The following is a 25,009-nucleotide window of genomic DNA, read 5'->3' on the forward strand; positions in this document are numbered from 1 at the left end:
TTTTGACTTTATAGGATCTGGTGATACTAGCCTTCTTCTCCCCTTTCTCGACCCGTTTAATAACATCCAACTTCTTGTTGAACCTTAACGGCTGTATTTTGCGCGAAGTGCTCCTAGGGGTGGCAGGGTTCTCCTGGTTCCTGTCCACCATTTCTGTTCACAATACGTAACAATAGACAACGAAAATGGGAGGGTGAGCAGGTAAGAAGCGGTCTGGGTACACACTGAGCAGGGCTTGACTGGCGGGAGAGGGCTGAGGTTCGCTCTCCGGCCGCCAGGGGTATTAGCCTGCGCATTTCAAACCTTGCCACGCTGTTGCGCCATAGCTACTGTGTTTTATGGGCGTGGTTTGTTTTTTGGGGTTCTGACACTTTGCCGTGTCATAGAGAACTACGGTATAGAAGTCTACTCCATAGGCAACTTGACTGTACTGTATTTATATATACACAAACATACATACATACCGTATATAAGTACCATACACCTTAAGTTTATGAGGGACTGATTTATGCCAAACACGATTTGTGAGGAAAGATAAACCCAGACCTGGCCTAGTTAATTGGAGGGGGGAGGTTAAAAAAAATAAATAAATAAAGCATGCAAGTATCCCAGAAGTTGGCCCCTGTCCATGGCCATCCTCCCAAAGCTCCACTGGCAATCCACATAGACGCATCCTCACTCCACCTAGAATAAAGAAAGCATTGTCTTCTTGTAGGATTTTGCTAAAACAAACGGTCATAATTCAGCGCTACTAAAATTATGGGACATGAAATTGGCTTACACTTAATCAGATGGTCATGCAAACACACACACATCTCTTACCAGCAGCCTCTTGTCTGTCTCACCCCATTGCCACCACTCCCACTCCCTATGTTCTGCACTTCTTTTTCATTCAACTAATTTTTGTTAACGGATCAAGCAATCCGTTTCCAGAATTTGGTTTGATGTCGAGTAGGATCGATTGAGGAGCCTTTTTAAAAAACTGCGGACACTGGGCATTGATCTGATTGTGACATACTGTATATTGATGCAAACCAATAAGAAGTAAGTCCTGAGTGGGGAGGGGCAAGGATCCAGGCCCCTACCGATGGCGGGGGGGGGGGGGGATTCCTTCACCGCGCTCTCGCCACCCTGCTCTATCCCAATACCTTTGTTCCCTCGCCTCCTGCTCCCTCCCTCCCCCTTCCCCTTCCCCACCATCCTCCATCATGCCACCATGGTTCCCCCTCTTCCCCCCCCATCTCCCTGGGGAGGGTTATATCCCCCCTACCCACCCTCCACACCCCTGTACTCCCTCTCTGCCTTTCAACTTTGTCTTGTGGTGTCTGTCTCCCACCTCTATACCCCTGTACCACTCCTTCAGGCCTCTCCCCACCCATCCCCCACCTCCCACCCCCTGTAGTATGCTGTCTGCTTACCTTCACCCCCCCCCCCTTTGCCTAGAGTATTTTACGTATATGTCATTGTTACTGTTCATGTCGCGTGTTTTCATTCAGTACCAGATTATTGTTTGTGTAATTGCGTACACCAATGCATGAAACAGAATGTGTGTTTTTCTTGTATTTATGGTAAGTTCATCTCTGTGAATATACCATAATGTTTCACGTAAATGTTAGTAATGTTTGTTTTTTATAATAATAAATTGTGTATTTGTATGTTTGTCATTCTCTTTCACCATTATAATTATTTTGCATGCTTTAGCTTTTTTTTTTTTTTGCCTTGAAATTCTTACAGTTACTTGATTTGACAGCTCTAAGGGTATGGGATGGGGGGGAAGAGGAGAGGGGATGGTGGAATGTGTAACACCACAAAAAGGTTTTGCATGCTTTGGCTCAATTTCATTTTTATTTTGACAGCTACACAGCTATGAGGGAAGGGGATGGGGGTAGGGAAGGTGAGGAGGGGAGAAGTGTTGGGGTAGGAGGGTGTTGGGAGTGAGTGAGGAACACTGACAAAATTATTTTGCATGCTTTTGGTTGGGGGGGGGGGAAATGAGCTGGAAAATTCTGAAGGGTGATAGAGGGGGGGAGGGGAGGAAGAGAGGGGGGGGTAATGGGAGTGGGTGAGGAAGGTAATGGGAGGGGAGGAATGAGGGTGAGATAGGGTGGGAGCACATAGAAAACTGGAGTTTCCTCGCCTGGAAGGGTAACTTTTTTCAACTTTGACAGGCTATAGCTCATGAACCAGTTGGTCTGAAATGCTCTGGTTAGCAGCATAAGGTGTGTAAATTCTAGCTCTAAACCTTGGGCGTAAAACTTTTTACTTCTGTAAGAGTTGAAAAATCAGCTCCATATACAGGTTTTCAGGGAAGTTCTGTCGATTGAAATGCATATCCTAGGGGTTAAAATAGATGGTTTTAAATCAGTTAGTGTAAGTATCTATAGCCAGATGCCTCAATCCCATAAGGGATGTCCACAAAGAAATTGCCTCCATGTCTCCCTGTCCCCTGCCATTTCAGTGCCATCCCTCCAACTTTTGCCCCCTCTTTCATATACTTCTCCACTCCATCCCTCCATCTCACCCTTGGTCTTCCCCTCCCTTTCTCCCCCTTCACCTTACTGACATACAATCTCCTCATCATTCTTTCACCCTCCATCCATTCCACATGGCCTTACCACTTCATTGTATTACTGCTAACACTTTCTGTCAATCCACATCCATACCACAATGATCCTTCACTTCCTCATATATCAGTCTGTCTCTCCATGTAACTGCACATGCTCCTCTCAGATAATTCATCTCCACTGGTGTCAATCTTGACTTGTGTTCTTCCAGCAAGGTTCAGACTGCATTTCCATACTTTATACTGTGCTATCATTCAATAACTTTTTCACTTCCATGCTCACTTCCCAATTTCTTATCATTGCTTTCAATAAATCAACATGGGAAAAATTATGTAACATGAAATGGTCTGCTTATGCTTGATCAGCTGCTCCCCCCCCCCCCCCCCCCCACACACACGTGCACACAAGCACATCACTCATTTTCTGCCTCACTTTTCTCTCACACCTCATTACCACTTTTTCTTCTTCCAGCTAAGGTTTTGTTAATTTATTCCCTCAAAATAGTTTTTCACCTGCCTTTGGGTAGAGAAGCTATCCGAATATAGTTTATGAATTCTTATACTGTATACAGTGCTTGCACCTGCATTTTATCCCACCAGCTCAATAGCATACAGTTTTATTCTCTTCTGGGTTAGTTGTAAAGAACCTGTTCTATATAGCAGGTAATATTAGTGCAGAGTCTTAGTCCCCTTCTCAACCTCCTTGTACGTTTGACTTTGTTGGAATTTTCTCCACTTATTTCTGAGTCACTGTCATTTACATCTGCCTGTCTTTTGTTGGGTTTCACTGTCTTCTTGGTTGTTGTGGCCTCTTCTTTGCTTACAGTGTGTTTTTCATCTTCACTGTCTTTAATATTTTCTACTGCTTTCTGGCATTTCCTGTTCTGGGTATCACTAGTGTCTGACTGGTTGATTCGTTTTACTGGCTGTTCCCTGTCAGTTAAAATGTTTATTTCAGAAGTACTTGTGAGATTTTTGTCTGTAGGTTCCAGGCTTTCCTTATCTGGGCCAAGTGTGTGATTACTTGCACTTTGTTTTTGTGTTGTGTAAGTATCTGTATCCTTTTCATTCAGTGCCATCTCTGAAGAACTTTTAAGTTTGGAAGAAGAGTCTGTTGTTTCTTCTGGATCATTGAGACTGAATTTTTCAAACAGTTGTCTCATTGCTGACACAGTGATACGCTGTCTCTTATGGGAAGGTTGAATCTGGAAGTGAAACAGTAATATTATTATGAAATTAAGTGCATTTTCATTTTAGGCAGTGATTTTAGTGCTGATCAGTATCATATTCATGATGACATGTTTTGAGTAGCTACTGCACTGAAGTTCCCTGAATTATTCTTTATCTCCAATAGATCAACCAATATGGCATCCTTTACTGAAGTTTAGTGCTTCGTATTGTAATATTAAAAGTGAGAATGGTAACGGTGAGTCTAGTAATACATTAAACCCTCAATATAACAAACCCCGGTATTGCAAATTTCGGATATAATGAATGGCCAAATCATGACCGAACTTCCCCTGGATTTTGTGAACAAAGGTCGCTAAATGAGGGGGCAGTTCGGGAATCAGCCCATGGTGACTACAGCATCTCTTCCTGGCACAGTAAATGTACTGTAACAGTACTACATTATACTATATTCTTATTATAGGTATTGTCTCCCTTAGCCTTTATCATTCTTTTTCTGTGCCTGCCCTCCTCTCTTCCTATATCTCCCATCTTTTCTGTCACTTCTTATTGCTCTTCTTTCCTTTACAGGTGGCTTTACATTGAGTGACAAGCCAAATTGTTTCCTGTAAGCCAAGAAACCATTTACAATGCTGGGTGGTAACCATATAACCAACCCATACATGCTCCTACTTGTCAACAAGTGGGTTGGTGGAGGGTTAGTGCCCCTACCCATAAAACCAATAACTCAAAGTCAAATGGTCACCTCTTACGGGATTATGGCGTCTGGCAATAAATAGATAGATAGTATTTATATGTACAACTTCATGCAGAATTGTATTTACATGTACAACTTCATAAACCATTGAGTTCTCCATGAAAAACTTCATAGAGTTAGTTTAGGCTATGTTTGAGCACATTGGACCGAACGACTCCCTTAATATAGCGAACTGAGTTCGGTAATCCCTCAGAAAAACTGACCCCTCATATATAGTGAACTTTCAGATATAGTGACACACCACTCCCCTCAGTTAGTTCGTTATATTGAGGGTTTACTGTACATCATGTTAGATCTAGGAGCCTGTTGCATAGCTAATGTAGTTCAGAGCATTAAAGGATAGGTGGCAGGCCTTCTCCCTTGATGGGAGCACATGATCAAAATCCTTTTGCTGCTTCTTAGAGATTAAGACTAGTGTACACAAAGCACATAACTGTCACTCCATCTGTTGCCTTCGACCACGAGCTACCAGGTATCTGTTTAGAGTTACTTGATAAAACAGTTTCATTGCTGAATATGTAAGTTCAAGGTGCTTTTCAGCGTGCATACCATAACTGCGACATACCTCACTCTCTGAGTCATCAGATTCACAGTCGTTCTGAATGAAGGATGATTTTCGCTTTAAGCAAAAGTTTTCCAGTGCAGAATCATCAGTCCCTGAAAAGATGGAATATAGTTGCTCTCCTTCCTACAATCCTTTTGGAACTATAAACTTTCAGTGAAAATCTTTTATTGAGATATTTTTTTAAGTGACATACAAAATACTTCATGCAGTACTGTACAGGTTAAGATGCTGTTAATAATAATGATAAGATTTAACTTCGAGCAAATGATACAGTGATGGTATTCCAGTTTATACATGTATGCATAATGATCACCAATGATTTGTACATATTTGGCTACAAGCATTAGTGAATTTCATTGTGTGAAGCTTTCGAGGCTCAGAGCAGCTCTCAGTCCCAGTTAAGTTCGTAAATTGGGGAATAACTATATATGCTGCACTGTGATTCATTGGTAACACTCATTTTTCATATTAAGAAATTGCTAACTTAATGGTTAGCTCTGATTTGTAGTCTAGTTTATTTAGTGTCTTTGTGATGTGATGCCCAGTTAGAATTGATTCTGTTGATAATGAATGATAGTGGTACTCAACTCATTTTAGCATCTACCATTGTAACTTACCTGTATCACAGAGTACTGGTGTAGTACCTCTCTGCAGTGGTGTACAAGATGGCAATGGCAGGATCTCATGCACAAAGGTCTTGATGCCACACTCTCTTGTCATCAGGTGTTCCACTTCATTGTCCCCCATTGTGATCTTGTTGGTATTTGAAAAGAGGGATAGAGTGGTGTATTCAAGAATGCAAGCTGCACTGCGATGACATTGTGTTAAATCAAGATGAAAGAATCTCATGTGTATTACTGTAAGGGTGTGAAGTGTGTAATGTTAGCTATGAGTGAGTGTGGGAAATGTAAAGGAGTTGCTTTGTTGATGAATAATGAATGGCATAGAGAAATAAAATACAGTGATTCCCTGGTATTTATGCATAATTGGTACCAAACATGGCTCATGATAATGAATTTGTGTAATTTCGAACACACAGATTCTGGGATTTATCCTAATTGGTACCAGGCACCCTAAGCTCAAACCCAGATTGTCTCAATTATGGCAATTTTAACACACTATACATACTGTTATGATAAGTAACAGAAACACACATATGCTATAATAGAAAGTGATTAGAAGTGCACAGTAAAGAAGAATATTTAATTTGTTACTAGGTACAATTACCAGCACTGATAACTGGTACAGTGGCTGATGCATTTTGCTAGATGTGGCACTACTGTGTATGTTTACATCATAACTTTAGGGATATGAATGGACTGGTAGGCCCCATTGTAACAATCAGATCATGGTGTTTGAGATTTCCTGTTCATATAGGCTAAAGTATTTATTGAGCAGTATAAAGTATGTTTATTCAAAATATAGGTGGAATACTTGTAATAGCGTGTACAGTGAACTATGTTTCGCGTGATTTGGGTTCGTGAATTTACCTTTCGCAGAAAAGCCCAAAATTTCCAAGAACTTATGTCTCACGATCAAGAATTTTTTTTTTTGCTTCAATATATGGGGCACCAGTGGGCAAGGCGATCGTCAGCTGTTGTCCACCATGTTGTTTTCACAGTTCCCACCAGCTGTGAGACTGTGTGTGGGATGCTTAGGTAGTGATCGCAGTCACAGTAACATTTTTTTTTTTTTTCTCGTTCAGCTGTTGTTCTCGTGTGCTATGCCTGTACTTATTATGGTTTTCTCTTCATTCATTGGAGAACCAGTTAATAGTGGTGACTGTGTAATACCGGGAAGTTCAAAGGATGGAGGCAAGAAGAGAAAAGAATGTCTTGAGTATCAAGTCGGTGTGAAGAAGAAAAAGTATTTGGTAGAGGATAAGATGAAGATTTTTCAGGCTGATGATCCATTTATTTAATGTTTCTTAACATTTTTCTCATATTCATATTGTATCAAAGTTGGTTTTTGGTATCTCTCGCGGATGCTTCATCGCATTCGTCATGATCTCTTCTCTCATTTGAATGTTGCTCAAGATATGTTGGAGTGTGCAAATCACAATCCAAACTAACTGAAGACTGTTATCACTGGAGATGAGATTTGGGTGTATGGGTATGACCCACAAACCAAAGTACAGTCATCCCAGTGGAAACATGCAGAGTCGCCTCAGCCAAAAAAAAAAGCATGAGAGGTCTGAAGCAGGTTGAAATGCATGTTGATGATTTTTTCCGACTACTGTGGTGTTGTGCATCGTGAATACACACCAGAAGGTCAGACTGTCAACAGACATTACTGCCTCAACGTTATCTGTCATTTTCATGACACAGTTCGGCGGAAGAGACCAGACCTTTGGAAAGCGGCAAATTTGAAGCTGCACCAAGACAACGTCCCTGCCCATTCTTCTCAACTGATTCTGGAATTTTAGGCCAAGGACAACATTCTATAGGTCCAACAGTCTCTCTGCTCACCAGACTTGGCTCTGTGTGACCTTTGGTTATTCTCCAGACTCAAAACTCCACTGAAGGATTCCCAATTTGAGACAGTAGAAGAGATGACAAATGTGATGAAGCACCTGCAGGAGATACTGAAAACTGACTTTGAAACATGTTTCAGGCAATGGAAAGAACACTGGGTTACATGTGTCAGAAGGGGCCTACTTTGAGACGAATAAGGGTCCTAACTCAACAAGTTATCTGTTTATTTTTTTTATTTTCTTTAGAGCCTAAGGTCAGATACTTTCTGAACAGACCTCTTACAAGTTAGTTTAGTTGCTGATATGGTTATTTATGAGTGTGTTGTCGCAGATGACTGGCTGAAGAGTGTGATTGTAAAACTGTGAATGAGGGGAAGGATGATGCTGTGGAAAGAGAATACTGTATTATAGAGGCATAAAAGATCCTTACTCAGTGATATAGATAATGGAGACAGTCTCAGAAGGTATGATAAGGAAAAGTGGAAATTTATGAGATGCAGTTTGGGTTTATGACAGAGGAACCACTGCTGCCATATTCATTGTCCAACAACTTCAGGAAAAATATATGGGAAAGAAAAAGGAGCCGTACTGTGTTTTTATTGATGTGGAAAAGGCCTCTGAAAGAGTCTATAAAGAGGTGGTGAAGTGAGCAATGAGAAAGTTTGGGATTGAGGAGTGGCTTTATAAAGAGCTTATGGCTATGTATGTGGGTGCTCGCACCCTGGTGAGAGTGAATGGAGATTTGAATGACGAGTTTTCCATGAATGTTGGCCTGCATCAGGGGATCAGTCTTGAGCCCCTTATTGTTTATCATGGTGCTTGAAGCTCTCTCATGGTTCTTCAGAAATGGTCTCCCATGGGAGATGTTGTATAGTAATGACCTGGTGTTGATTGCAGAGAATGAAAAGGAGGTAGAGGGAAGATTCAGGAAGTGGGGAGATGGAATGGGACACAAGGTTTAAGAGTAAATGCAGATATAACAAAAGTAATGATATCTAGGGCTGTTGGTGGTACTGTCAAAGCAGAGGGAGTTTGGCCATGTGCAGTTTGTCACAAGGGAGTGGGAAGTAACTCAATATTGTTCAGTGTTTGTGATATGTGGGTGCATATGAGATGTACTGTAGTCGTGGCGCAGGACTCTGAGGTTGTCTTTATTGTGCCCTGGCAACCTACCCATCAACAGTACATCTGATCACATGTATAATATGATACGCATGTGATTTGTGTATACTGTGTTCGTGTATATTATATTCATGTACAATAATATGATTCATGTGTAATATGATACGAAATCAGGTAGGTTGCCAGCGTACGATAATAATAACCTCAGAGTCGTGCGCTGCGGCTTTAGTATTAGAGGTAGGCTGCGAAATAAAATTATATCATGTGTGCAGTGTGTCGGGGAGAGCACGTAGAGATTGTCAGGCATGAAAGAACTGATCGTGCTGGAGAGTCTCTCGAGTGTGTGGAGGAGTTTTATTTGGGAGACGTGTTATGTGCTGGAGGTGGGGCCAGAGCTGGCTCTGTGGCTGCGGTAAGGAGTGGTTGCCTCTCTTAACATTGAGAGGGGTCTTCCCCCATGCTAAAGAATCATTGTGTGCAGCATTTGTTAAGAGCATTGGCATAGTTTGGCCTGGGCATTGGGGGCTATAGCCCCAAATGTTTTATGAATAGCCTCAGATCTCGTATAGCTTCCCCCCCCACCCCAATAAATAGGAGTAGATCCGGCCGGGACCAACACAAAATTTTAATTCTTGTTGTTAGTAGTAGAATTGATAGATCTCATAAGGAAAACATTCGGTTTGATCCTGTCCGGTTCATGTTCGTTCCTGTCATGTATTCACGGCCACTAGCCAATCGGCCATCAGTCATGCAGTGGTGCCAGCCCATGCATGCATGTGTGGGCAAGAGAGAGAGAGAGAGAGATAGAGCAGAGCGCACAGGTTGCAGGGCTTGTTGACATGTGGTGGTAGCTAGCAAGACGTGAGGCTATGAATATAAGAAGCTTTTTCAAAAAGAAAGGGGATCAAGGCAGTGAGGTACAGCTTGCAAGGCTAGAGGAGGCAGAGAAAGAGTTACTTCCTGCTGTTGCTGTAGCAGCAGATGATTCAGGACAGGAGATTACCGCTGCCTCTACATTGTCTACAAGCTCAGGTTGGTGAAGGAGAGGACTCTTTTGCCAGCTAGTCAGTAGCCAGTCTAGCTCAGTGGTTCTCAAACGTTTTTGTCACGCAAGGCACACCAAATATTTAATGCACACTTCTGATTATAGCTATGTAAATCAGTCATCAAATAAGAATAATTCCAAGGCACACCAGTTTCAGAACTACTGGTCTAACTAGCCTGGACTCACTGTGGTAATGTAATATTAACATTATTTACAAAGTAAATTTCTCCATCTTCCTACTGGAAAAAAAGTTTACTCAGTCAGTGCCACTTTTAATTAATTAGAAGAAAAAAAATTGACCCATTATTTAAGTGTGTTTTGTATGATTTCCCCATACACATTAGTGTGCCAACAGTGCCATTCAAAGGTGACTAGTTAGTTAGTTAGTGTGTGTGTGGGGGGGGGGCCTAGCTTGGACTGACTGTGATATTGTAATATTAATATTTACAAAGCAATAAGCAATTAATAATATTAATACATTTATTTGTTTAGCGCATCACATTTAATAACTAAAATTCTGCTCAATACATTTCATATTGGCGAATAAAAGGGATATAAATGAAAGTCATAAAAGACAAGGTGATGATTAAATTAAACACATGGCATAATAGGTGTGAAATAAATCAAATGTAGTCTAATGTAAGATCAAGAATACTCCCCCAGTATCCCTGCTTGTCGTAAAAGGCGACTAAAAGGGTTGGCGGAGGGTTAGTGCCCCTCCCCGGAAAACAACTAACTAAAAAAACAAACAAGAAGCCTCGGACAAGGACGGACCAAACGTTGACGACCCAGGACCGGACAAAGGACTTGGTAATGAGTACATGGAATGTAAGAGGAGCGAATGATGAGGTGAAAGAGAGAGAGATTGTCCAGGTGCTTGAGGGTGCGAAAGTGGATGTATGTGGAATAACTGAAACAAAATGGAGAGGAGAAAGTGTGAGAGAATGGGAGTATGGATGGGGTATATGTGCAGGAGTTTATGAGAATGAGAGGGCAAAGGAAGGAGTGTGTATAGTTGTGAGTAAAAGATGGAAGAAGAGCATAAGACAGTATGGATCAGTTGGGTCAAGGATTGTGTGGGTAAAGTTGAAAGTTGGAATACAAATGTGGGCGATTGTGTGTGTGTATGCGCCAACACAAGATCGTGCTAGAAGAGTGAGAGAAGAGTTCTGGACAAATGTGGAAATGTGCATGGAAAAGTTTGGAAGGAATGAGAGAGTGTTTTTGATTGGTGATATGAATGGTAAAGTTGGTAATGTGAAGGTGGATGGAATAGTTGGTGAGTGGGGTGTGCCTGCCGAGATAGATGAGAATGGGAGTGCGTTAGTGGACATTTGTGCTGGGAGGGGGTTGGTGATAGCCAATACCCTCTTCAGGCATAAAATGATCCACAGGTATACATGGCGAGTGATGAGAAGGGTGGGTGGTGAACTGAATGAAAGGAAGGCAATGATTGATTATGTGTGTGTGGATGAAAGGATGCGAAGATGTGTAAAGGATGCAAGAGTGTATAGAGGTTGGGGGAGTGGACTTTCTGACCACTACTTAGTGGTGGCCAGAATTAGGATGCAAGTGAGATGGAGGGATAGAAGAAGGGGAAAGACGAGAGGAAGGAGTAGTTGCAAGGAGAGTGGAAAGGTTACAAGAGGATGAGAAAAAGGCAGAGTATAAGAGAGAAGTGGAGGAACGATTGGGCAAATATGAATTGGAGCAGATGGGAGACGTGGAAGGTGTGTGTAAGATATTTACAGAAGAAATATGTGCAGCATGTGATGTGGTGTGTGGAAGGAAGAGAAGGCGGAGGGGGTGCAAGGAACAGCGTGGTGGACTGAAGAGGTGAAACAGGCTGTGGCACAAAAGAAGAAAGCATACAATGAATGGGTGAGAAGTAGGGGCGTGGAAGAAGTTGAGAGGCGGAAGAGAGAGTTATATGTGGAAAGGAAGAGAGAGGTGAAAAGATTAGTAAGAGAGAGTAAGAAGAGAGTGGATGAGGAATTTGGAAGGAATTTGAGTGTAAAGTGGAGGGACTGTAAGAAAATGTTCTGGAGAGAAGTGAAAAGAGTAAGACAGGGTGGAAGTGAAGTTAGCAGGGGAGTGAAAGATAAAAATGGTAGATTACTAGTGGAGAAGGGAGAAAAAGTGAGCAGATGGAGAGAACATTTTAAGGAATTGTTGAACGTAGAGGATGGAAGTAATGCGAATATAAGTGGCTTGGGAATGGCTGGGAGAAGGAGGGAGGTGAGAAGACAGGAAGAAATCAGTAGGACAGAAGTTGTGGAAGCAATGAAGAAAGTTAAATCGGGGAAAGCCTCAGGAATTGATGGAGTGTGTGGTGAAATGCTGATGCATGGGGGAGAGATAGTAGTAGAATGGATGTGGAAGATGTGCAGATTGGCCTGGGAGGAAGGTAGAGTCCCAGAGGATTGGAAGTCAGGTATAATTATTCCCTTGTACAAAGGAAAAGGGGAAAAAGAAGTGTGTGGTAATCATAGGGGCATTTGTCTTCTTAGTATAATAGGAAAAGTGTATGGTAGGATACTTATAGACAGAGTTAGAGAAAGAACAGAGAAATTAGTTGGAGAAGAACAGGGAGGCTTTAGGAAGGGAAGAGGTTGTGTAGATCAGATATTCATTCTTAGATCTTTAGTGGAAAAGTTTCTAGAGAAGGGAAAGAAGTTGTATGCGGCTTTCATGGATTTGGAGAAAGCATATGACAGGGTGGATAGACAAGGATTGTGGAAAGTGTTAAGAATATATGGAGTAGATGGGAAGTTGTTGAATGCTGTGAAGAGTATGTACGATGGTGCGAAGGCTGCAGTGCGTGTGGATGGTGAACTAAGTGAATTTTTCTCTTTGAAAGTTGGTTTGAAACAGGGATGTGTCATGTCTCCATGGTTGTTCAATCTGTACATGGATGGGGTAATAAAAGAGGTACAAGGTAGGGTAGTGGATGTTGGAGTGGCCCTGGTGAGAGAGGATAGTGTTTGGAAACTCCCTGTACTGTTGTTTGCAGATGATACTGTGTTGTTGAGTGAAGACGAAGGGGAGCTGCAAGGCTTGGTGGATGAGTTTGAGAGAGTGTGTAAGAAACGGAACCTAAAGGTGAACGTAGGGAAGAGTAAAGTAATGGTCTTTGAAAGAGGTGAAGTTAGTGAATGTACGGCGAGTTTAGATGGTGAGGAATTGGAAAATGTGAGTACGTTTAAGTATTTGGGTAGTGTGATGAGTAAGGATGGAGGTTTGGAGGGTGAAGTGCTTGAAAGGGTACAGCAGGGAAGAAAGGTTGCTGGTTCCTTGAAAGCAGTGATAAGAAACAGGGAAGTGAGTATGGAAGTGAAAAAGTTACTGCATGACAGTATTGTGATACCAACTCTAACGTACGGAAGTGAAGCTTGGACATTGTTGGAAGGACACAAGTCAAGAGTGAGAGCAGTGGAAATGAGTTATTTAAGAGGAGCCTGTGGAGTCACGTGGAGAAACAGGCTGACGAATGAGGATATAAAGGAGCGTTGTGGTGTGAATGTGGATGTGATAGGAAGCGTTATGAGAAACACACTGAGGTGGTTTGGCCATGTGGAGAGGATGGAGGGTGAAAGACTGACGAAGAGAGTGTATGTGAGTGAGGTGGAGGGGGAAAGAGGGAGGGGGAGGCCGAGGATGAGATGGAGGGATGGGGTGGAGAGGTATATGAGAGAGGGGGGTGTGAGTTGGGAGCAGGGCAGTGAAATGGCGGGGGACAGGGCGACTTGGAGGCGATTTGTTTGTGGCCACCCCAAACGGGATTGAGGCGTCTGGCAATAGATAGATAGATAGATAGTAAAAATAAAAGGAAAAAAATGTTAACTAGGTAAATCATAGAGCAAATGAAACAGTTGATAGAGTTGTTGTGAGTTTTGTTGTGGGTAGATAAAAGTAAAGGCTTAAAACATGTCATTTACTGCTGCTTCACAGATGAGCCAGGGAGGAAAGATGAGGTAAAAAAAGGAGAGGGCTCTAATGAGACAGATTTAGGAAGCCCAGATACAGGTCCAAAGCAGGTAAAAGATATCCAATTTCCTTCCAAACAATTTGGACTTCAGGAGAGGTCCTTTTGGAGGAGCTAGTATGACACTTATAACTGGCTAGAGTATTCAGTCAGCCAAAATTCTGGAAGCCTTCTGCTTCTGCTGCAGACTATTCAGCAAGCAGTGGTGTAGGCAAAAGAAAGATGGTCTTGCCTCTATTGGCTACAGCAACTGGAAGAGGGCTCTGGAGTCATTTAGGGACCATGAGAAGACTTCATTACACAAGGCCTCCATGTTGGGATGGATGAGCTATAAAGCAAGCAAAGTTCATGGTGATGTAGCTGAGCAGCTACAAACTGCTAGTGTAGCTGAGATCAGTGAAAGAAGGGAGTATTTTTGCTGCATTATTTTGGTTACTGTCTTTCTAGCCAAACAGGGCATTTCTGTTAGTGGCCATAGTGAAACGGATGACAGCCCCAACCAAGGGAACTTCCATTAATGCATGCAACTGCTGCAAAGTTCAACCCTTTCCTGCGGAGATACAAAGCTCCTGCCAATTGTACATACGTCTCATCTTATTCTCAATATGAATTAATCAGATGTTGTTCCACAGAGGTCATGGCACAGATTATCCAAGAAGTAAAAGAATCAAACATGTTTCAGTAATGGCAGACGAAGCCAAGGATGGCCACACAGAACAGCTCGCTGTATGATTGCACTATGTTCCACCAGAAGGTAACATCAAGGAAAGTTTCGTTTGATTGAAGAAACTGGATGGCTAAGGTACAGAAGTGATCACAAATACAGTCGAGCAGATTCTTGTGTCCAACAACATTGCTGACCAGAAGTTGTCACCCAAACGTATGACGGTGCAGCAGTGATGAGTGGATCTATTTGCGGGGTGCAAGTTTGTTTCCAGGAAAAACATCCAGAGGCTATGTGCATTGCTATGCACGACCTAAACCTGGTCCTTTGCCACACCTGAAAGGTCGTTCCTGAAGCCAGTTATTTTTTCTCTCTGCTTGAAAACCTCTACTCATTTTTCAGTGTTTCTAGTAAACCATGACCAGTTTGCTGCCATTCAGAAAGAGCTCCACACTGAGCAGAGAGAGCTTGTACCTATATCTAACACCCAATGGTCATGTCAGTTGTCCTTTGTTAATGCGCTCCTGAAGAATTTTCCTTTTGTCATGAAATCTCTTCAGAAGATCAGGACACCAACAGCGTTAGATCTGCATGCAAAATTATCCGAACTCCCTGTGGTCTGTCTGTTGGTTGTGTTCAGAAAGTTGCTTGGCATCACTGAAGGGCTTCACAAGGTTCTTCAGAAAGAAACCATCGACTTCACACAGGCAGTACGCTACAAAAGTGCAGTCCGTGAAAGCCCTGGTTAGCCAGCGAACTGCATAGGTGGCTGAAGAGGTCTGTGCCATGACAAAGGCAGCATGTACGAGGAACAATATCCAGGAGTCTTCTTTTGGTCCGAGAAGGAAACAGAAGAAGATGGATGACTTTGTTGTGGAGGTGACCTGTGTTTCCAGATCAGACCTGCATAATGATTCAGAACATCTCAGGCAGAGACTTTTCAACCCTTGCATCGATCGAATGACCAATGAGCTGGAGAATAATTTTTCTAGTGTTGGGAGAGAAGTCATGATTGGCATCCAAGCATGTGACTCAGCCTCTAAAACCTTCCTGTGCATGCTGTCCTTAGAGAAACTAGCTTTGCAATACAACATCCAACTAGTCCCAGAAGAGGTCATGGTGGCAAAAAGCTTTTATGAGCAGGAAGGGGTCAGAAGCCATCCCAGACATCCTGAGTGTGTTCAGGCTCCTTGATCCCATGATGTTCCCATCACTGAAGACGATCTTACAGGTGGCCCATACCATCCCAGTCAGTAGCTGCAGTTGTGAGCGATCATTTACTGCTCTTCACCAACTACGTACTTTGCTTAGGTGCACCATGGGCCAGGATAGGCTCAATGATCTGGCATTGTTGTCATTTGAGAGAGAGTTGGTTGGAAGTCTTGATTATGACAAAGTGATTGACACATTTGCCCAACTAAAATCAAGACATCACACCCTGATCCTTCCTCCCTAGAAAAAAATTTGAATATGTAAAGTCTATGTATAAAATAGATTGATAAAGAACATGTGTTTATGATCCAAGCATCACATCAGAAATGAGAGATTTGGTTAGATGTTGCTTGGCATATGCTGATTGCATCCTTTTTATGAGCAGGACAGGAGAGAAGAGGAGAGAACAGGAGGAGAAAGCGGAGGAGATGAGTGTGACAGACAGATGAGACACCAAAAGAGCTCCTGGAGAGGTGAAGAGGAGAGTGTCAAATGGACAAGACACAGAGTTAACACAGTTTTGTCACAACTCAGATTGTACATGTATTATTTTTATTTCCTGTATCAAATGTTAACCAAAGCACCTGACCGGAACCTTTTGGTAGAGCACAGTACACATCTTATATTCATTTTACACTAAAATAATTTTAAAATCTGGTGAAAATCTAGATTTCTGAGCTTGGCTAAGCCCCCAGTGTTGCAAGATCCTGGTTGGAGTGAGATGTTGTATGGTATTGAGGCTTGGACAGTAAAGGAGGAGGATATTCATAGGCTCAAATTTACAGAAATGACAGTGATTAGATGAATGTGTAGTGCGTCCATGAATGCGAGGCCTGGGGGGGCCCTAGGGTTATGAATGAAAAGTTGAGAGGAAGGAAGGACTGAACTGGAATGTATTGGTGTCGCGATTAGGAGGGGTAGATTGAGATGTTTAGGGTGTGTTGAGAGGATGGATGATGACATTTGGGTATGGAGGGTGAGAGGTGTGAATGTCAAGGGTTGGGTTGTGAGAGGCAGACCAGAAAAGGCCTGGGATGAGGTCATAGAGTGTGAACTCAGGGATAAGGAACTGAATAGGGAGGCTGCCAGAGATGAACAGCATTGAGAGCTGCCATTAGGTGACCAAGGCCAATGCATGCAAGCAAGGAACCTTTTTAAACGATATGATCTGATGCAGTACAGTTCTTCAGCAGGCTCCCAACACTTCAGCCCTACTGTTTGCCATAGTTACCTACCTCCCTTGAAAACAAACAATGATGTTCCCTCCCCATTCTTCATACACCTTTCCTCTACATCTTGGCCTGTACAGTATATGGCTAATTATAAATGGGAATCAAAATTTATCAAATTTAACAAAATTCACATCTCATTAGTTCTGGCATAATACTGTAATCTGTTCCTTGTGAAGCGTGTGAAAAGATTATTCATTTCTACATTACCAGATATGTATGTTTGAAGAATTTTTACTTCTTTATTGGTAAGTACGTGGCTGGCTTTGTGACCCCTTAGGTTCAGGCCATCGTGCTTTGGTATCTTCAGCACCCACTCTCCTGGACCCTACTTGTTAGCACCTTTCCACTCATTGTTCAACCTCTTCACAACATTATTCACTTCTGCCATTTTCACATTCTCAGGCATCACATTCATTTTCTCTGAACCACCAGAACCAGCCATGTATTCCATTGCTCTGCTGTTGTCATTCCCATTCATCATTTTGTCACAGTGTTTGCTGCATCCATGTTTCTCAGTTCGTTAGCAATTTCCCACTATCATTACCCACATTTTCATGCCTTTTCTCCACACTTATTTCTTAATTTTTGCACATGTTTCCAAAATGGTTTCCTGTCTTCACTAAAAGACAATCCCTCCAATTCCTGATTAGAGGATCTGTGCCTGAAAAGCAAATCTAGTGTGTCCATACACTCCTCATTATATATACTTTTTCATACATGATGTTCATACAGTGTGATATACATTGTTATCAGTCTCCTTAGTATGGTTCAGATTTGGCATTGTATCATTTAACATCTTTGATCATTTCAAATATTCAGTCCTTATAAGTGGAAATGCATTGTACAGTGCCTCAAGACAGTATCCGTACTTAGGGGCAGATAGTTTTGAAATCATACGTTCACCTCAGGTGTGTTTTTGGATCACATCATTGGTTTTTCAGTTTGTTTACCACATAGTTGTTCTGATACTTTTTTGAGGCACTGTACACAGTGCATTTTTGGTGAAGATATTGATTCAACACATTGATGTGTGATTAGTGTTGATATGTTTAGGTAACAGTGGTTAGATTGATTTAACCTGGGTAACATAATTCATATACAGTATATGCTTGGATTATCACATATGGTACAAAATTAGTTTCATATACTTTTTAGCATAACTGAAACTTGACACACATTTATCTTCACAACTATTGCAGCTAGGCTCACCAGAAATCAGGAAAGAGGAAGTTGATGTTTTTGTTTTGAGGTAGGGAAAGGAGGAGGACATTGTCGTACCCTCTCTTGGCTATTTTTACATTCCCCCTTCCCTCTTGGCACACACTCCTACATACCCGTTTTCATTACTGGGGGTAACTCAGGTATTTTTTGTTAAATCTTGATTAAATAGAGCTGTTAGTTCTTTGTATGTAGAGCATATTACAGATAGGTAGCTTAATTACTGTACACTTCTTAACTTTAAAATGCAGAACAGTGATACAGGTAAGTTATGTGTAATTTATCATCTGTAAAATCATGTAACTACCAACCCCCAAGAAATTAATTTGACTTTTTTTGGTACCATTGCAGACATTTAGATATGGATAATAGTATTAATACAGTGTCTTATATAATTATATACTGTACTAAGCTGCACTGTATGTTATAAATTATACTGTACAGCATTGTATACCTTACTTTCCTTTGTCATACAGTATTATATTCTGTCATCCTGTTTTGAAACAAGGTATTAACTTTATGCTGTTAGTGCTGGCTTATTGTTTGTTAGCTTGTTTGCTAAGTAGGGTCTGTGCACTTTGACCATGATGTTATTATTTTGGATACATGGTAAAGAGTACTGTACTTCAGTGTTTAAGTATTGATTTTAAAGGCACATGTCTTAAAACTTATTGTTTTTATCCACTCTTGCTTAAAGAAAATACAGTATTGCAAATTTTGTGGAGCTGTTATTTGTAGTACAGTATTAGCTCTTTCTTTCCTTCATTCTTTCCTTGTCCTTCTGCCTACTGGTGACTTTACACTCCCTCTTCTGTCTTTCTTTCCTTCATTCTTTCCACTTCCTTCAGCCTGTGGGTGACTCTACACTGACAAGCCAAATGGTTTCCTGTGCACCAGGAAACCATTTACTACGCTGGGTGGTAACCATATAACCAAATTTTGGCACCTGGTGGTTTAGTGGGTAATTATTGCGCTCCAATCGGATTGAGCCAGTGAAGGTTTATATCCAGGGAGTGGTTGGGGTTTATTGCTCATGTAATGCCACTCAGGGATGAGTGAGGCTGGTCACTCTCATCTTAAATGTTGGGACCAACTGCCTAGCCCCGGGCTCCTACGCTCCTCATGGAGCAGTGTAGGATTGGATGATGGATGGATATTAGTATGGCCCTGTATACTTTATTAATTTTCACATACTGTACTGTAATGTACTAGTGTTAGGTGGTGGAGACTAACATCCCTGCACTTGTTGTAGTGCTGTCTACTTCTTCCTTCACCTTTATCATTCTTTTTCATTTTCTGACATCCTTTATTCCAGTTTCTTCCATCCTTCTTGTCACTTCTTATTCTTTGCACTTCAGGTGACTCTACTCTGAGTGACAAGCCGAATGGTTTCTAATGACCCAGAAAACCACTTGCAACACTAGGTGGTAACCATATAACCAGATAATGGGATGAAGTGAAGCCTACTATGATGCCCCTGTTAACTGGGTGGAGAGACACAAATGTGTCCTCTGTCCGGGAACCAAACCTCCACACTCTTCCCCAGTGACTACATGGGTATTCCGCATATTTGGTACTGCACCTAGAATGTGATAAGAAATTGCACGATAACAAAAGCACAGAACCTGTAGGATTTATCCTGATTGGTACCAGACACCCCACTTGTAAACCCAAATTTTCCCCAGTACATCAATTTAGACCAACTAAATACATAGGTACTGTTATAGTAAGTGTCAGAAACACACTTAGGTAACATTAGGTTAATAGAAAACGATGTAGAGGGTGCAGTAAGGAAGAAACATGTATCATACAGTATAGAAACCTGGGATGGGCTTGAGGTAAGGGATTCTGAGGCTAGGGGGTGTAGAGTTAGTGGTCTCCACAACCTGGGATTAACTTCTTGAGTAGAAGCTTATCATTTAATTCCTCAAAGCCATCAGAAACCACAGATTTTCCACCATCACTGTTGACAGGAACCAGCTCAGGTGTGTCGTAATGAAGATTTTTAGTTTAAAAAATTGCAATAGCAGCAATTGTGCAAATTTTCATCCCACAGTGATAAAAACTGCCATAACCAAGTGCACGATATTCAAGGGATTACTGTATCTGTGAATTAAGTTCGAGTGGAAGTATTTAAAGATTATTGTCACGTCTGTGTCAATGTAATCCAGATTTTTTTTTTTTTTTTTTTTTTTTTTTTTTTTTTTTAATAAATCCAGGGAAGAAGGGACCAAAGGCTAGTAGCCTCTGAAATAGTTCCCTCCAAGGAAAGAAGAAAAAAAAAAAGCCAAATTCAGTATCCATTCATTTTGAGATGCCAGGATACATTGCATTTACAAGACTGTAGGTCATAGGCAGAGGGAAATAGAGACAGAGGAAGACAGTTCCATAATTGACCTGTTGCATACATAAAGGCCTGAAATTATCATTTTACTCTTACATCAAGTAGTGGATAGATAGAGTTGTGCTTGCTGCACTGTGCCTTACATATCAATTTTTTTCTGATACAAGTTTGACACTAAATATTTTTCTTCTCCAAAGGACTCGCTGCGAATCTGTCTGCTCCCAACCATCTTGTCTTATGATGCCCCTTGGCCGGTGCGCAAGGTTCCACTCCGTTGTTCTCCACATTTTATTGTCCATCACCTCGAGACTAAGACCTACTGTGTTGTCACCTCAAATTCAGATCCAACCCTGAAGATCTGGAAGTTCAACGGAGATGACAAGGTAAGGAACTGGAGAGTTTAATTTAATTTATCTTTGTACCATTCCTCTTCTTTAAAAGTCTTGCTCCTTTTAGAACTTTGTTTAAAATTTTCCTGGGTCTTCTCCAGTACGCGAGATGCATTTCAGGAAATACACGTGTTGGAGACATTCCCATTAGGAAAACTAAAGAATTTGTGTGATGAAGTGTTACTAAGATATATAAGTGTTCTTATAACTGATCATCATATTATCTGATGAGTAGTTTTCAATAAAATTGCAATACATTGTATAAAGATTTGAAATCAGTAGGAAAATAATTTTACAGCAGGACAAATGCTGGAGAGCGACCCTCATTTGCGTTGATGTTGCTGCCAGGCAACGCAAACATATGTCTGCACCCTCCTGATATCCTAAGAGGAGGAGGATGGACTGCAAGGGATTGGCAGCTTCAACTTGCAGTCTACTGGTTTCAGATTCTGATGAGCCACAACAACTGTACTAGGACTTTTCCTCTCAACTGAGTTCATTACTGTATCGACAAAACTCACTTGGTCCAGCCTCAGTATTGGTTAAAGAAAGTTGCAGAAATCCATTCAGGGTAGACCAAATAATTTCTTAACCCTTATATAAGTAGTCACAGTCTGGTAATAAAAAGAATAGAGGAGTTCAGATTTTTTTGCATTGTGAAAGAGTTCTTGGAAACAGTTTTGAGTCCCTAGACAATGAGAGGCCACTTCCAAGTTGATGAAAGAAACCTGTATAACACAGGAAAATTCAGCCAACATATTGCCAATACTGTGCCATTAATTGAGCTTGGGACGTCCATATGAGAGCCAGGCCGCTTTCCACTGTACCAAGACCAGGTAAAAGTTGTTGCACCTTGTCACATACTTGTAACCAAGGTATCCCCATTGCCACTGAGGCCTTGAAAGGGAAGAGACAGTTCTCTGGCACTTGGGCAAGTAGAAACTTTTATTTGTATTCAAAACACATCCGACAAGCCAGTTGGAATAAGGAAACCTGTATGGTTACTGGAAAAAATAAACTAAAATATTGGGAGAAAAATGGGAGAAATGGAGTTCCCCCGAGCTAAGCCCTGTATTGGACTATATAGCCCCGCTAGGGTTACAGGAGCAAGCTACCACTCCCGGCCCGGCAGCCCGGGTGAGGCTCGAACTTGCAATCCCCCGATTACGAGTCCGGCGCGCTACCACTGTGCTACTGCGCCCCCCTAAAATATTGGGAATAGAGTGATCCCTCGGGTATTGCACATAATCAGTACCAAACATGGCAGGTAATAATGGAATTGTGCAATAATGAATGCACAGAACCTAAGGGATTTATCCTAATTGGTTCCAGGACCCCAAGCTCAAACTCCAGTTCTCCATTTTACGATAATTTAGACCCACTAAATACAGTACATAAGATTATGATAAGTACAAGAGATGCATGCACATTGGCATGGATAAGTTAATGGAAAGTGATGACAAGGGCACATTAAGGGAGAATTTTTAATCTCTGCTCAGTGGGGGTGCCTATCATTCACTCGCTTAGTATCGTGGTTCTACTGCAGGGTAGCTCTACAATGAGTGGCAAATGATTTCCTGTAAACCAAGAAATCATTTTTATATGCTCGGTGTAACCTAATGACCAGCCAACACTTGTTCCCTACATGTCAACAAGTGGGTAGTAGCAGTAGTAGTAGTTGTTCCCTAGGCAGTCTGGCCATACAGCCCCGAGTCCCCAAGGAAGGCCACGGCCGAGATTGGGCTTTCCCACAGGGCTCTCAAGGAGAGTATGTTGTGTTGTTGGCGTAGGTGATTGTGTGCAATGCAGTCTTCCATAATGTGCTTAATAGTATGGGATGCTGTGTTGCATCCTGGACAGGCATCAGGGACAGGATCATCCAGCCTCTTCTGATAACTCAAGAGGGTTGGATGATGTACACATCTCAGCCTGGCCAGGTGGACTCTATTCTCACAAGGGAAATAGGATTCAGAAAGGCGGATATCAGGAGGCTGTGCATGCAGCTGTGTGTTGTCTTTAAGTGACTGAATGGAGCGGCGAGTGATTTGAGTATGGATATGCTTCTGGAAGCTGGTTTGAGGCAGGTGAGGAAGGAGAGATGACAGTATTTGTGTATGATATCATGTGCTGGGTGTTGTTTTGATGTTCCTTGGTGTATGTGGATATGCTGCCATGTAGTGTAGTGGATGGTGTGGGTTTGTAGAGGCTGTGGCAAGAATTTGGGTGCCTCTCATGTGTAGATGATCCTTGACTTTGAGGACTTTGGTTTCTTGGTGTAGGTGGTCTGTGGGTGTAGTAGCTGTGCAGCCTGTGATTATTTTTAGGGCCTTGTTCTGTATGGTCCATAGAGTATTGTAGTATGTTTTAGTGAGGTTAGAAGCCCAAACAGGCCTTGCATTATTCATCACTGAATGTATATATTGTTTGTATACTGTGGTTGTGGTTTCTTTGTTGTGTCCAAATGTTGTATTGATAAGTGACCTTAAGTCATTGAGTCTTGGTGTTAATTTATCTTTAATGTTTGTGATGTGTTGTTTAAATGACATTGATGTATGTTACACCAGGGATTGTGGATGTGTGGTAGGGGAGTGTTGTTTATGGTGAAGTGTGGAATATTACTGTGTTCTGCTGTCAGTTTGTGAGAAGGGTCACTGTAGTATTGGCTGGGGGTATTTTGAGGCTGTTAGTGGTGAACCGTTTGTGTATTGTGTTGAGGTAAGGTTGGAGGATGTGTGTGGCCATGTTTGTGTTTTGGTGTGTACATGTAAGTGTTATGTCATTTGCATTAGAAGCTGTGTGTGTTTGTGGTGTGTGGGGTGTGGGTATATCATGCATGTATAGGCTAAGAGAGTAGGTGACAAAACAGATCCTTGGGGGATGCCATTTATGAAGTTTCTGATGTTCTGTGACTGACTGGCAAATGTTACATGTGCACATATGTCTGCTGAATAGTTTGACAGCCATCTTTCTGTGTTATTGTGCATGTTTGAGTTGAATATTTTGTTTGTGAGGTTGTGGCAGGGGATGGCATCAAAAGCTTTGCTAATGTCTGGTGTGACTAGGAGTGTTCTGTGTAGTGGCCTAGCTGAATTCATGCCATCAAAAGCTCTCTATGTAAGGTCTGTAAGAAGAGTGTTTGTGGAGTGTCGTGGCCTGAAACCATGTTGTGATGGGGCTAGGAGGGTGTGAGGTGTAACTAGTTGTAATACCAGTCATTCAGTGACTTTGGAGGGGGTGCTGAGGAGTGTGATGGGTCAGTGTGAGGAAGGTAACGTGGGGTCTTTGTTGGGTTTGGGGATGGTGATGATAGTGCCATGCTTCCAGATGTTGGGTATTATGTTGTGTGAGTAGCTGTAGTTTGATATGTTGGTGAGTGCCTGTATGCCTTGTGGTCCAAGGTGTTTAAGGTGTATGTTGCTTATGTTGTCTGGTCCAAAGGCAGATGAGTGCTTAAGGTTGCTAATGATGAGCATCGTCTGGTTGTAAGTGAAAAGTGCGAAGTCTGGGTCTGTGGGAAACTATCTCTTGTGTTGGATGACACATCAGTCATCGCGATGGGGTTTAGATGGCTGACATGTGAAAAGTGATTGATGAGAGTGTTTGCTTGTTGTTTGTTTGAAGGTATAGTGTCTGCTGTTGTGATGGCAGCATGTGATTGTGTAATGTTGCTGTAGCAGAGTGTGGTGCTGTTTAGTGTTTTGTAGAGTTTGCTAGTGTTTGTTTTGTAATCGAGTGTTTGGAGATAATTATTCCAGTGTAGTGTTTGCAGTTCTGATATTTTTTATTTGAGTGTTGTGTTCTATATTTGTTGTACGGTGTCTTGTGTACGGGGTGTTGTAGAGTTTCGTAGAGTGTCCCATTGACTGATGAGGCCTTGAATTATTGGTGTGAAGTTGGGGTTGTGTCTCTTTCTGTTGCCTCTAGGGATGTGTGTTTTGTCTGGATTTTGTATAATTGTTTTGAAAATGTGCACAGCAGTGTTGATGTTTGTGACGGATGTGCTATTTAATATTTCAAAGTGTTGTTCTGTTTCAGTTGTGAAGGCCTCCCAGTTGGCTCTCTTGTAATTAGTGTATGTGTGTCTGTGGCCAGCTGGGGTGATTCTGGTTTTGGTAGTGATGATGATTGGGAGGTGGTCATACACAACTTAAGATTTTACCAACCTTTAAGGTGAGTGGTGATGGGCTTGGGGGGAAAGGGGGAGGGGTTTCCAAGGCTGTAGGAGGTCCTACTGACCCTCTGGAGGAGGACC

At 41.9% G+C, this 25,009-nt stretch overlaps 2 protein-coding genes across 2 annotated transcripts in view; one reads left to right on the top strand and one right to left on the bottom strand.

Moving 5' to 3' along the window:
• Cpsf160 (cleavage and polyadenylation specificity factor subunit 1) overlaps positions 1-25,009 on the top strand; it is a 265,363-nt gene that overhangs the window by 144,684 nt on the left and 95,670 nt on the right. Inside the window, exon 18 of the mRNA XM_080283825.1 lies at positions 20,566-20,751. Coding sequence (XP_080139951.1) covers positions 20,566-20,751 — 186 coding nt within the window. The remainder of the gene's footprint in view (positions 1-20,565; positions 20,752-25,009) is intronic.
• LOC145414141 (uncharacterized) lies at positions 3,020-5,820 on the bottom strand. The gene is made up of 3 exons (XM_080283710.1): positions 5,691-5,820; positions 5,074-5,165; positions 3,020-3,768 (listed from the first exon to the last, which is right to left on the bottom strand). The coding sequence occupies exons 1-3, from the start codon at positions 5,818-5,820 to the stop codon at positions 3,196-3,198; spliced, it is 795 nt and encodes a 264-aa protein (XP_080139836.1). The 3' UTR covers positions 3,020-3,195.

This window comes from Coenobita brevimanus, chromosome 98, assembly GCF_032717465.1.
Source record: "Coenobita brevimanus isolate Jiangsu-jjx chromosome 98, ASM3271746v2, whole genome shotgun sequence".
NCBI classification, from domain to species: Eukaryota; Metazoa; Arthropoda; class Malacostraca; order Decapoda; family Coenobitidae; genus Coenobita; species Coenobita brevimanus.